The 14,275-nt window shown below is 41.4% G+C and overlaps 1 protein-coding gene across 5 annotated transcripts in view; it reads right to left on the reverse strand.

Moving 5' to 3' along the window:
* ARHGAP22 (Rho GTPase activating protein 22) overlaps window positions 1-14,275 on the reverse strand; it is a 117,751-nt gene that overhangs the window by 51,916 nt on the left and 51,560 nt on the right. Inside the window, exon 1 of one of the 5 annotated variants that reach the window (XM_019617627.2) lies at window positions 3,099-3,376. The exons of the other annotated variants lie outside the window; for them this stretch is intronic. Coding sequence (XP_019473172.1) covers window positions 3,099-3,150 — 52 coding nt within the window. The 5' untranslated portion in view covers window positions 3,151-3,376. Of the gene's footprint in view, window positions 1-3,098; window positions 3,377-14,275 lie in introns of those variants that run through there. 5 annotated transcript variants of the gene reach the window in all.

The following is a 14,275-nucleotide window of genomic DNA, read 5'->3' on the forward strand; positions in this document are numbered from 1 at the left end:
ACTAATCCAAAAAGTTTCCTAGCCTGTCCTGCTAATGAAGAGAAAAAAATGGAACACAGTGAGAATAAAGGTCACCTGAGGAGAAACAACCTTCAGATAACATAGAGCTAACCTTGTCCAAAAATCTAAGAGAGGAAACCCTGCACTACCTGGGATACTAGGTAACAAGATTTGAGGGAATCATGCCCTCATTCCCAGCTCTGCTGGCCACTGTCTATATCGATCTGGAAGAGTTTTCTTATTAAGACTGATTCCCACATGACCGATATTTCTGGCCAAAGACCACGTTCACAGCCCAGCTCCCATGCCTAGGCCATCTGAACCTGTGGGAAAGAGATCACACGCATATCACTGCTCTTGCTCGTTTGCTCTTTTGCTCACAAGCACAGAGAACAGCAAGCAAGAACAGACCCACTGGAGCCTGTGGCTACTACAGCCTTTATGCAACTGTACTTCTGAAGCTACGCCTAAGGGCACTCCCTAATCATTTAATGCCTTTTTAACGACCATATTTATTTACTGGGAAGAATGGAAATCTCCCCACTTAGATCACAGTAAAAAAATCTGCAGATGAAGTGCTGTCTGGAAGGGAGTTACAGGGGATTGCCCGAAGAAACTGAAAGGGAGGTGCTTCAAAAACTGTCAGGTGCCCAATCTGTTCAAAGCAACATGGGTGACAGACAGATTCTGAACAGCTCATGGATACACCCAGCTAGCTCAGTACTCCCTATCCAAGCACATCAGTTCTGCCTCAATGATTTGGCACATCCCTTCCCAGGCTGTCCTGGAAACAAGGCAAAAAAGGTTAGCACAGAGCTGAATGGGCATCAGAACCGTGCAGGTTATGTGCCATGCCAACATGCCTGGACCAGATGAATTTCACAAATCAAAAAGATTTTGGTGGAAGCAGGCTCAGAGAAGCAACACCTTGTACCCATTCTCGTTCAGAACGATGCTTTTAGGAAAAATCTATTTGGGGTGCTTAGTTAGCTTAAGATTTTCCTGGCAATAATGACTCACTAAGATTATGGCAGTTTGCTTTAGGCTGACTGCCTCAGCAACCTTTTAAAATTTCAATTTATGCCTACACTGATTCTGATTTCAAGATGATCATTTCTTAGCCTCTGTTCCTTGCACAGGCTGAGTACCAAGCTGCTCTTCCCCGTTCCTCCCTGCCCACACAAGTCATTCTCCCCAGGATGAGCCATAGGGCTAGGCAGATTGCAGCAGTTGCAACTGTACTGTGATACTGACAATGGCTCCAAGCAGATGTAGTCCCACCGAGCCCAGACTTATAGTCACAGCTTATACCACCCCATCCCCCCATCTGCTGGTTCACAGGGCTGACCCCTCTCTCACACAGCAACATCTTCCAAGGATACCAAATCCTTGCAGCAAAGCAGCAGCGAGTAGCAGCTCTCTAGGCAAAGGATCAAGCAGTGAGCGACTGCTCCCCAGATTCCAAGTGTAACCTTTAGATTCACACTGACTCATGTTGGATGTCTAATGCTTAGCTGCAAGCCTCCATACCCTGCTGTGTCTAATACATCATAACTTCTTACAACAGTGGGGCAGGGAACAGCTTACAGCCAATAGACAGCATTCAGGGATGCACACCTCATCATAAGAGGCATCAGAGCTAAATAATTATCTTCAAGTTGCATCTGACAGAATAGCATTACCTTTTCTGGCCATATAACAGCCCCCACCTGCAATGCCTGCTTCATACAGAAGTAAGGCAGACACCTCCCAGTCATCATCTATCTACAGAGACACTGCTGTCATGACACATGCAGTAAGAGAAAGAAGTAGCACTCAGTCAAGTGCCTGAAGCAGAAGAAAAAACAGAGGGAGCAAAAACTGCCCTATGCCTCCTTGAAGACTGTCCTACACATGTACGCACACAACAAAACTAAAAAAAAAAGCAAATGAATTAAGACTTTTTTTGAATCCATCTTTCTAATAAAAACTTTGTCAGTATGATTATATTCTTAAAAAATTCTGATTGTGTAAATCTGTACACACACATTCATTTTGCTCGATAAAAATATTGAAAGTTGGTGCCAGTGACTACAAGCCAGTTAAACTCAATTCTCACATCTTAGCTGTTACCACTTCCCATGTAATCCCATTTTTAATAAGAATCCTTTGGGAAAAACAAAGGTTGGTATAAAGATAATAAACTGCTTTCCTGCAAAACCTTTTCTTCAGCTCGAAACCTGAAATGAAAACCTGCACTTCAACCTCCTAGCTATGCCTCAGAAATGATTTCTAAGGAAAATGCACAACATAAATGCTTCTCCAGGTAAGCAAGTCAGATCTCTCAGATACCCTTGATCGATACATGTCTCAGCTACAAGTAGTCCCTTTTCCTTTATACAGAGCCCTTAACTGGACTGCTCACTAGAAAAATATCATAGTAAAGAGACAAGCAACAGAACAAGAAAAATACAAGGAAAGTGTTTCTCTATTAGGAGTTAATCACATCGTTAATTTTTATAGTGCCACAAAAGCAAACTGCTTTCAGTTTTCTATCTACCTGGAAGTAGAACAATCACCTTTCCTGGAAAAGCCCACACAGCAAACATCACAAAAGCAAGCTAAAAATCTACATGAAATCATGCACTCAGGTAACCCTGCAAACAAAGATGCTAGGAGGAAGCAAGCACTTCCTTCATTTGGTGTTATTAAAGTTATTATTTCAGTGCAGATGAAAAAAAAAAATAAATCCTTTTGTCAATAAAAACAAATACTGGAGCATTATCCAGCTGCCTACATAACTTATCTGGAAAAACAAATACACACAGATTCTGCTCCTGTTTGGTTCTGCATTAGATATTCCATCCTCATGCAGAACATATGCTTCATGTTTAAAGGGTTAAGCAATCTCTCACTTAGTCGGCTTTAGTGAATGTAAAATGTAAGATAATAACATACACTGTGTCTTGAACCAAAAATGCATACAGCATAATAAAACCCCTGTGCTAACCGACTGGCAGTATAAATAGAGCCATTCCCACTGCTTCTTAATTCAAAATAAATCCTTTACTGAAATTTAAAGCAAAACAGACAACAAATACACCAAAAATATGACTTACCCTTTCGGAGACACTTGCTTTTCTTAAGGTATTTGGCAGTAAAAAACGGCATGGCTGCAACACTGAGGTTTCAGCCAAAGCTGACCTTTTATTACCAAGTGCTAGGAGCAGAATGACTGGACCAAAGCGAGAAAGCAAATTATTATACCAGACCTTTAAAATGTTCAATGATGAGCAAGGGGAATTCAGAGTGGGATAAAGTATGTCAAGTTGCACGGTGGGGATTGCAGATATCTTTCTGCTCATTAGCACTGCTGTTCGAGTTATTTAATGTGTGCTCGGGGGAAATGAGGACAATTTCCATGACAATATGTGCAATATCATATAAGGAGGAAGCATTATTTTCAGGCAGAACTTCTGCATTACTCAGCTGCTTCAGCAAGCAACAATATGTTGAGAAGGGAAAAAAGGGAAAAAAACCCATGAGGTTTGGGTAACATAAAAACTTGCTTCTATTAACTAATTGTTGTCCAGAATGAAAAATGAAATGCTATAAACCTCATCTCTCATGTCATGTTAGTGGGTTATCCCCTGATTTTGTCTTTACACATTGGAAGCCTTGCTAAGCAGTTAAAACATCAGGAGGTTTTCAGTCCAGATAGTAATCCCACTACTCTGCACCTCAGTTTCCCCGCCTTTCAAGGGGGGCTGACAATGCTGTCATGTTTGCACTTGTAAAGATGTTTGAAGTCTTTGGGCAGTGGGTAACAAGAACAAGTGCTTAACCTCTCTGCTTTGCTCTTCATGATTATGGCTGGTTATTTTCCCTTACATTGCCATACTGCTTTGAAAGACCAAAGACTAGGAAAACATCTCCTGCTTCTATTCAACCGGGATGATCCAATCTGGAAATTCAGTCTCGTTGCTTCTGCTGCCTTCCTGGAGAACGTAAAGCAGCTTGATGCTGACTTCATATTCTTTCTAATTGCATAAAGTTGGGGCAGGACTCTTAAAGGCAACGACATTTACCCATGCCAGTGCTCCTCCCAATTATTCATCTAAACTTCACTCAACTGGAGCTACTGCCTGGCACAGTTTCTCAGTGCTTCAAGTCAGTTTGGCTGTAACAACCAGAAGATGAGACTCGCTCTCCTAAAAGCCCAGGAACTTGTCATGGAAAAATATGTAAAAGCAAAAGATCTGAATTTCCATGAGTGTTTCAGCTCTTGGCTTTTACTGCTCCCAGTCTTTGGGATACTATCAAGTCATCACTGCACTGAAGTGCAAGAAAACCAGTTGCCTCATAGAGACAACATTTATAACCTCTTGTATGACTGGATTTGAAGTCAGCCTTCTAGATTAGCAAAGCAAATAATCTGAATGGAACTGGTATCATTAGTATAATATATAAGAACACATAACTATAATGAAATCTGCAGAAACTAAGGCTGCACTGCACAACACTGACAGCTAGCAGCAGGGCTTTCTCTTGAATTGCTTGTCATCAGTGCATTAGTATTTCATTTAGGAAAGCCAAGTTTCCTCTATACTGAAGAAAAATTCACTCAGCAAGCAACCTGAAAAGCTTTATCATAGCTCAGCATTCATAAATCCCGCAGTGCTAGATACATGTCATTGTTACTGCATCATTTGCACCATCATACCAAATTAAGCTCCCTTACCACATCAGTTTGGGTGACTGCAGCCTGTAAACCACTGCAGGCTGGGGCTGGACCCTAGGATGGGTCTTGGGTGGGAAGGGGGTGTGGGCAAGCCAGTTACTGTCCTGCCCTGGGAGGTAGAACACCACCTTCTGCTCCAGAAACTACAGTAGTCTTTCTCATATTAATGTGTCTACAGGAGGCGGCCCTTCTAGGGCATAGGGTTTGGTTCAGATGATCTCCAGAGTTTCCTTCCAATCTCTGAGATTCTGCATCCATTTCATCTGACATCAGACAATATTTAGCTGGAACACATTTCTCCTCCAAAGACTGGAAGAAGCCACAACATGTAAGTAGGGAAGGAATTGGTTTACTGAACTTAATCTACATTATATTTAATCTGGAAATAATGTCTGATCCTAATATCTTATGTCATTAAAGAAAAAAATACAACTCAAAATTTGCTTTCTTATCTAACACAATTATGTCATTCATTTTTTTCCATGGAAAAATCTGGGGGGACTTTCTACTACTACTCATTCCTTCCAAAAGACCCAAACCAAAAAGATTTATACTAGAACCTAGTTATCTTGAGGGGAAAACTCATTGTTATCCTCATAGAGTTCATCCCTCACCCACTTGCCACTTCCCTCCACTGTCATTTTTTGGTACATGGGAAAGGACGTAAAACCAAAAGAGCCCACAGAACGTCCCCTTTCTCCTTCAGCTTCCAATTTGCCAGCCAACATGCTCCCCAGACACTTACAGGCTGAAGACTTTGCAGAAGTAAATGTGCCTTTCTGCTTGCAGTAAATAATAACAAAAAAAAAAAAAGAAAAGAAATACCCAGTAAAACCACAGCACCCCAAGGGAATTCTCTTCTCTGCCAGGGTCAAATTTAGACTAATGCAGTAATCCCTTCCAGCTGCAGAGAAAACTGGCCGTTTAATGACCTTGCACAAAATCCTACTGCTTTCAGCTCCAGTACCTCTATGTTCTGCCTCATTTCCAACCCTGTCCTTGGAGCTAAAAGCAGTGGTTGCTCTCCTTGCAATTTCCAGAGAGAACTTTGGACTTAAGCATTTCTCCCTCTAATCCAAGGCAATGAAGTACAGTGGCTCTATTCCACTCCCCCCCTCCTGTTGACACAGATCACTTTGAGAGACTCTAGGATATTGCATCTTTATACTGGGGGAACTGTTTAGTCTTTTCCCTCTGGAATTTTTCTGTTGCCCTGACACAACTTTCCCTAATGAGCAACCAGAACAGAGAGAGATCAGATGAGAATTTATACCCAGACAAAAATCTGCAGACATCAAGAACAGACAGAACTGGATCCAAACCCTTAAACGCATAATTCACTCAGCTTTTAGTCTGCTTCCTATAGTAACACTTTCAGAAAGGACTAGATATAACTGGGACTAAAAGAAATCTAAATATTTTTCTGTTACATGTCAACACTCCAAAAACACAAACTGACACTGATGGCAGAGTGCACAGAGCATGCTATCTTTGCTGTTAGCAATAAGCCAGCCAGAGCAGAGAAAAGCACTTAAGACTCTTAACATTATATTTTCTGTAACAAGTTTCAGTTTTAGGTTTCAAGCTGCCTTACTAAGAAAGTCATCATCATCTCCCCCATTTTGTAAGGTGGGAATCAGAGAAAGGGATCATGATCTTCTGTACTATCAAGAGATAAAAAGGAAATAAGATAGAGGGCATTCTTCTGAATGTACGTAAGTGAGCAACATACAGGGGTTTTGGTTCCCTTTCTCTCTTCTGTGGCCTCTGAAGACGTCACCATCTGAATGATACAGTGAAGTGATGCACAACAGGTACAAAACCTGTGGTTTTCTGTTAAAGCAGATAGTTGTGGCCACAAGTTGGAATTTTTGTCCAAGTTACAGTCCTGGGGATACTTTCTGCTGTAATTTCCAACTTGGGCAAAGTTAGCATGAAACTCAAAGAGAACAAAGCAGCAATACTTTGTCTTACTGTTACAACTCATGATACAGTTACGTGGTAAGATCACATGGCTCTCATACCCCTTAAATGCAAGAGACACCCGTGACTGGTGGAGCAGCAGGAGGAGCTGAGGACGCAGCAGATGCCCTTCAGCACCCAGCACCATAGTGGTAAGCAATGGAGAAGCAGTTTCCTCTTCAGCCTCCAAGACCAAGCCTGAGACTGGAAGGGGCCAGGGCTCTGCAGCCCAACATGGTGCTTGCCAGGGGATGGCACAGTCCTCACTGGGCAAAAGCTGCCATGCTCTGTGAGTCCTGACCAGGAGGGATACCAGTTGACTGCTGTTAGGCAGGCTGGGCTGAGCCTTCGTATTACCTGCTTTTGCTTTATCAGATGGAAGAAGTGAGCTCTCAGGGTGACCATTTATAAAGATTTCTCCTTGCCTGTACAGCCACAAATGATGAGGGAGAAATTTCTGTCTGTTGCTGATTAGGCTGATAAAAGCTGCTTTTTCTCCTTTCAGCAGCTTAAATTGCAGCCTGCCCTAATACAAGCAGGGTCATTTTAGTTTGTGACCACATACATAAATTGCATCTATAGAACAAAGGAATTTCAGGTCAGTTAAAAAGATCCTGTGGCTACAATATTCTCCTGGGAAGATGCCATCTCCATACGCTTATTAGAACCACATAAATCCCACCCCCTCACTTGCCTTGAGCAAGTAATTGTCTTTAAAAGCAAGCAAAATAATTATTTTTCCAACATACTTGTCATCATTAATTATGGCCAGATAGCCAAGTAAGAGCTCATGCCTGGGCTTTTAAATGCTTGTAGCAAGTTAGCGTGGCTGCCTGTAACATTACTGCTTTTTTGCAGTGTTAACATTAACATACTATGGCTTCATTAAATCAGGGCACTCACTGATGAGCTAAGACTGATTCATTTGCAGAACACTAAGACCTTTCATGTTTATCTGTCCTACAGCAGAACAGGTTTTAAGGGCTGCACAGTTTATGCCTGCACTATGGGCATATTCAAGCGGCACTGGCTGGGTTTCTAAAGTCATGTTCAAGCAAATGTGTGCCAACAAAGTGAGGATTTACAAACTGTGAAAGCTGGAATATGCAGGAATTTGCCAGAAGTCCACTAACTTACAGACATGTCTTTGCCCCCAGCCACTTTTGCAAAACCCCGTGGCTACAGTCTGTAAATATCATCAGATATTTACTTCTATATTAAACTTCTATAAGTAAATAAATGTTAACTTAAAATATGGCCTGGCTCTGTACTTCTCACTCAAGCTGATGGGAATTTCCCTGCATAAAGACTACAGAATTTGGCTCACCTTTCCTTTCTCCTCTGGTTTAACAGGTGAGGGGGAAGAACAACAGACATTACTTGTCTTGTATCTTTTTCTCTATTCTGCTTATGAGGGCTTCTTAAGTTTAAGAGCAATGCGTTGAACAGCCACTTGATACAGCAGACTATGATACTATATGAAGTCCAGTGAAAATCTCCAGAAAGCATTTTAAATCTTAATTCATTTTTAAATGGCAGGTCTTCAAAATAACAGTGACTTATGTTTGGCAACCAGCTCACACAGAATCTGGTCTCTGAATCATTGCCACCCCAGGCTTCCACAAATTTCAGTTCAGCTGACCAAATCATGAGACTGGCTTCCAATCACCAGGATTTTGTCATTTTTATCTTTAGTTTCTGAGATCCTACTTGGCAGCTTTATTTCAAATCCACAATCAGTAAAAATATATGTATATATTGTTATCTATTAATTAAAGCTACAAGTTTTACATAGCTATGGTATTCAGAATTAGGATTTTTAAAGGAAAACACACACAATGAGATAAATGTAAATCCAGACCTAAACATTTCTGTCATCTGAGCAAGTAGTCTGTCTTTACGACCTTTGTAAAGTCAAATTTCAAAGTAGGTGGATTCAGGTTTTCTGAATCGGCCAGACCCAAGATTTTGTGTCAGACTCCCTTGTAAACATGCTAAAGAATCTTTGCTCTCCCTCCTTGCTCAGGATCAGTCCAGCCCATACCTCAGCCACAACAACACACAGCCATCACTGAGCTGCTCCATCTCCCTGTGATGCTAGGATTTTTAAGGCCAAGTTGTACCTTTCTATGAAGTGCAAGAAGCTGTATTCCTATGTGATTGTTCCTATGATGTTTGAGAAAAATATGCTCAAAAGGGTGGGGGACTAGCAGCTCAATATTTACCTCTGTCCTTACATCACTACTGCACTGAGTGTGGGACCCCACAATTTGTTTGCCAGGGAAATTTATGTATAGACAAGAGAGCTTGTTATATTTTGCTTAATTCACTTCAGAAGTAACATAAATGAAATTATGTAGGTTCCTAAAACAAAATAAGGACAATGAGGACAAAAATGTAGCTATGGCACTAAGTATGAGATCTACGGTGTTTAGTTAGAAGATAGTGACAGAGTAATACACTTTTACTGGTGGAACTGAGTACAAAGCATGCTTCTAGAGACACAGGGTAAAAGAGGACAGGATAAATCACTGTAAACCTGCAAACATTAGGACAAGAGGGAAGGAGCTTTTGCTTGTATCTTCAGCACAGGTGCAATTCCATTGCTTGTCCTCCTAGACAAAGAAGTTTAGCACTGATATCTCCACACTCTGCCCCAAACAGGGTAACAAAAACAAAGGCATGGATATGAGAGCCAAATAAGTGACTGCATGTGCAATGTAACCTAGTAACACAGGTTCTGAGTGAGCATCTTTCATCCTGGAGTTCCACAGCCACAATCACCCAAGAACAAGCATCCAGCATCAAGCAATCTCTTGCTGCATCATTCAGCAGTGATGGTTACCATAAGTCACACACACAGCTTTGCCCCATGTGTGCCATTAAAAGGATGATAGCCAGGGGCAGCAGTTAAGAAAAAGGCTCTTTTTCTCCCTGAAGTGAGCTCTGATTTTCATCCCCATTACACAATTGCTGCTCCACAGTACCTCAAGCATACATAATATAACAAAGTAATCCCAACATCACCACGATAACCACCCCAGGCTTTTAGAGGCAAGGGAAAAGAAAGGAATAAATGGTAAAATGCAAATCAACCACATACTGAATTTCAAAGCTGCCCTTAATTACAATCTCTTCCTGTTTCCTCGGGTTTTTTGAGCACTGCTTTAAGCAAGCCACACTTGTAAACAAAGTCTTGATCATCTTGTTATGCTTATTCAAGTACCTCCTGTCTGCCTTGACAACTTACTGGCTTCAAGAAGCTGAAATCTAGGCTACAGACCAGCTGGGGCATCAAGGTACTAATACCTCCAATATTTGCATTTTCACAGTCCTCCATTGGGCAGGAAGGTGAGATAGAACTTTTCCTTTTCAAATAAAGGCATGAGGAAACAAACACTGCAGGCTCCCACCGTAAGACAAAGACAAGCATTACACTGCTGCTTGTCTGTGACCTTCCTCCCTTTAGCCCCAAGTATAGGCCAAGATCCTTTCTGTTCTGATGGTTCTGCCTCAAAGCAAGGACTCAACAGACAGCCTTCTGCTTTCCCTTTCTCCTACCCGAGCTGAAAGCAGGACAACCCCTCTCTTCAGAGCAATTACAATAGTAATTGTCCCAACTAGAATACAGGCTGATTCAGTCAAATTAAAGCTGCCTTTACTGCAAGGTGCAGCAGGGGAAATATATACAGTCATGATAGAGCGTCAGATTTTCAGTAGGTAGAAGTCAATCAGATCTTATGATGTCAGCAAAGCCTAGTTTACCCACAGCTGAGGATCTGGCTCCATTTCTTTCCTGTGCATAAACTACAGATGAAAGCTTTAGACCCACTACATGAGCTACTACATATACACCAGGAGGAGGATTCCAAGGGACAACGCAGAGATAGCAGCACAGACTGAAGAAGTGCACTAGCATGCCTACAGATTAGATTAACAAAGCCAAAGACATACTGTCACAACATCCCACAGTCCACAGTAAGCAAAATCATCACATGAAGACAGATAACTGATACCTAGCTGCTGGCACAGCTGCTGCTAAGGCAGCTCTGTGGACTAGAGACCAAAGGAGTACTATAATGTACAGTCAGCTTCAGGCTCTGCTACACAGAGTCATCTCCACAATAGAACAGAGCCAGAAGAAATGAAAATGAAAGCTTTGCAACTGCAGAAGGAGAAAAAAAAAAAAAAAAAAAAAGGAAAAAGATAAAAGGCATTCCAAGAGGTATTTCAAGGAGACTGGAAGCGTTTCTTAATTCTGTGCAAATGAGTTAGACCAAAATTAAAGCCACTTAAAATACAAAATTATGCGCACACTTCAACTTTTTTTTTTTGCTGATGTATGTGTTTCTCATCTAAAAACCGATCTACAGCAAAATAAAAGTTAAACAAAAGCAATAAGTAAGTGCAAAGCTAAATGAAAAAACATTTTGTTTAGAAGTCAGCAAACTGTCTAGGGATGACCCAAAATGATTTTTTTTTGTTGCTTTTCTGAAAAATAATTTCAACTTCTCTAATTTTCCCAAGGAAGCCTAAACCAATATCTTTTCCCAGATTTCCTCCCCAAAGATCATTATTTTCCTAGAAAAAAAGTGTAGGTAAGGAAAAGAAGGAAAAAAAATAATTCCGCTTTTCTGAGTGTTCTCTGGATGAAGCCCTTTGGAGCTCTCCTCTGCTCAGGAAAGACTTCACAGCTGAGATTGTCAAAGGGGCTCAGACAGCTCCTTTCCCACTGGAGCTTGAGATGGAGAGCAGGAAACATTTCCAGTCTCTGTGCTCTGAACTACTTTGATCCTTCATTCACATAACAGCTCTATCTTCCACACCACCAGCTTCACTGATAAGGACTGTCAACATCTTGGTCATTCTGCTAGTGTAGACAGGTCTATGTGTGTGACTGCACCCTGACAAATGTCAAACTCCCTTTTAGAATGAAGACAACTGCTGCCAAAACGTTTTCCTACCTTCTTAATCTAGATTCCTTGCTTTGCTGTTTCTTCCCTATTGCTCCAGTACGAGTACACAGTGAGGTTTCAGAGCACAGCACCTGGATGTCTGCATCTTCAGTTCATTCATGGCTCTGAGCCATAGCTGGCTGTTTTTAGGAGCTCCATATGTGCTGATGCAACCAAGAAGTGTGAGAAAACTTTCTGGAGTCATCTTTTCTCCTCAGATCTTTTATGATATGTTAACTAGAGCAGCCGTAAATAGTACATCAGCTGAGATTGCTTCACTGTTCCTACCTTGACACTGCACAGTGGCTGACAGTGCAAAACAAGCACCACAGTGCAAAACAAGCACCTGTCTGCCCACTGCTCATGGTCACGGAGCCACTGCACTTGCTTAGCAACAGGTGTCATTGCTGAAACTGTCTTCAGAACTGTTGCAAAAGGAGCAAGGAACAAGATGTCTCTTGGATCATAGCACCAAGCCTAAGGCCAGAGGCCAAATCCCAGCCTGGGAATACTGGGAGATGTTGCTGGTATTTGGCCCACTCCAGTCCCCCACCAAACAGAGCTAAGACTGCTGCTCGGCCTGCAGGACCTAGCACAGTTTTGTCATTGTAGCTGGGCTCCCTGATTCTGCTGTATTTATCCATGCACTTAACAGTGGGTTTGCTGTATAGGCACTAAATTGTTCTAAACCTTGTGCTAACTCTAACATAAAGAATCATGGGTTGACAGTGCCTTTGAACAATGGGGTAGCGTTTACATTCCCAGCCAGTACATTTCCAACTAATTATAAACCTTAACGTTATCATAACCTATATTTTTACAATCAGGCAGAAAAGAAAGAGGAATAATCTGTGCCATTACTGGCATGAGCCAGACCATTCATCCAAACAAAAATGTAAGAGATGGGAAGATGACTAATTAATATTAAGGTGGGAAACGTGATGGATTTCAGAGGCAGCATTGGCTTACAAACTGCAAAGCATTTCAGCAAAATGGATTGGGATGCTGTGATGAGATTATAAATAAGCAGAGGAGAAAAAACAGAACAGCAGGGACAACATGTTCAGAGCTCATTTGAGTATCATATCCCATGGTTCCTCAACTCCTTATGCAGTAACTTAAATTGCCTGGAAAACAAACATTGCCAGAGGGATTCCAAACTGTCAGAAGGACTCCTTGAAAAGGTGTTACTGCACACAGCACACTGAGTCGGAAAAGCAATGTACAGCAGTCACTAGAGAATAGGAAGGTCCAACAGAGTACACCAGTTCTGCACTCTGCTGGAAAATGGCTTTGTTCCCCTTGCCACAGCTTTCCTTATGCAAGATGGAGAAGATGACAGCTTCCTATTTCTGTCTTGCTTAGCATGGCAGAAGTTGCACAAAAATGAATGCTGGCTCTGTAAGCTACCAAATCACTGAACAAGGCATGACTGAGCTAGATCAGGCACAGACACAACCACATTTCTGTCAAATTAGGGAGAACACACAATAGAGTTTACATCAGCCTCATGCCAGCTGCAGGAGAAAAGATAACCTAATTCAACATAAAATTGCCATGATATAAGCAAACCATATCTGAGTCAAAATAAAACTTGCTGTTTAAAGCCTTGAGGGGGTGAAGTGTTTTTTAGTTGGCTTGTTTTTGTTGTTGTTGAGTTGGTGTGTTTTTTTTTTAATAAAACTGAAACATCAAAATTAATTTGTATCAGAAGAGTACTTGAATCAAATGGTTGCACCCTTGTTACTAACAACTCCAAAATCAAATTAAATTTTTGAAACAGCCTCAGACTGTCAACTGTTCAGTGCACATTAAATCCCTTGTGACAAGCCACACAGTATGAGGCTTTAGTTGCAGCTGTGCTTCTGGTGTTGTATCTACATTTTCATCTGCATTAAGGTCTACTTCATTTAGACACATCCAATATTTCTCTCCCCCTAGAGAATACACCTTGTAATGTTTTATTTAGCATTCAGATAGCATCTTTATAAAGATCAGCAAGTAGGAAAGTGCAATAGCATTTGAAGATAGTAAAAGTGCTGCAGACTACAGCGAAGTAGAGCAAAGAATCCCAGACTGGATACCAAGACAAAAATAACCACTAGAGATACAGCCCATTAAAAACAGTATCTTATATTAAAACATTGCATACGTTATGGAAAAAATGAATCCTGGCAACTGTATGAGATGACAGAGAATGGATAATTAGGAAGGAATTTGTATGTGATAAAAGCAGTAAAGAAAGCACGATTTGAGCTGCAAAATAAGAGACCTCACAGCATTAGCACCCTCCCAGCACATTACTTTGCTCAGAGAACCTTCACGTTGTCACAGTACTATATGCTGTAGGCCCAGCTGAACACCATTCCAGCCTTATAGCAGGACACTTTCCCTGCCACACATCTGAACCAATTGATTTTATTAAAACTGTAAAAACTCTTATTTTCTGTGAACACCAGAGTTTGTAGTTTTCAGCCAAACTGCCAGTTAACTGGGTCTGGAGATCCAAAACACTTTCCCTACCTGGGGGTATGGGCTGAAGACAGAGCAAACAACAAAAGCAGTGGTAGAACAATGCTGGACAGTACAGGAACATAGCAGCCCCTCAACCAGCCTTAATCCCTGAGGCAAACTCAAC

Source organism: Meleagris gallopavo, chromosome 8 (assembly GCF_000146605.3).
Source record: "Meleagris gallopavo isolate NT-WF06-2002-E0010 breed Aviagen turkey brand Nicholas breeding stock chromosome 8, Turkey_5.1, whole genome shotgun sequence".
NCBI lineage: Eukaryota > Metazoa > Chordata > Aves > Galliformes > Phasianidae > Meleagris > Meleagris gallopavo.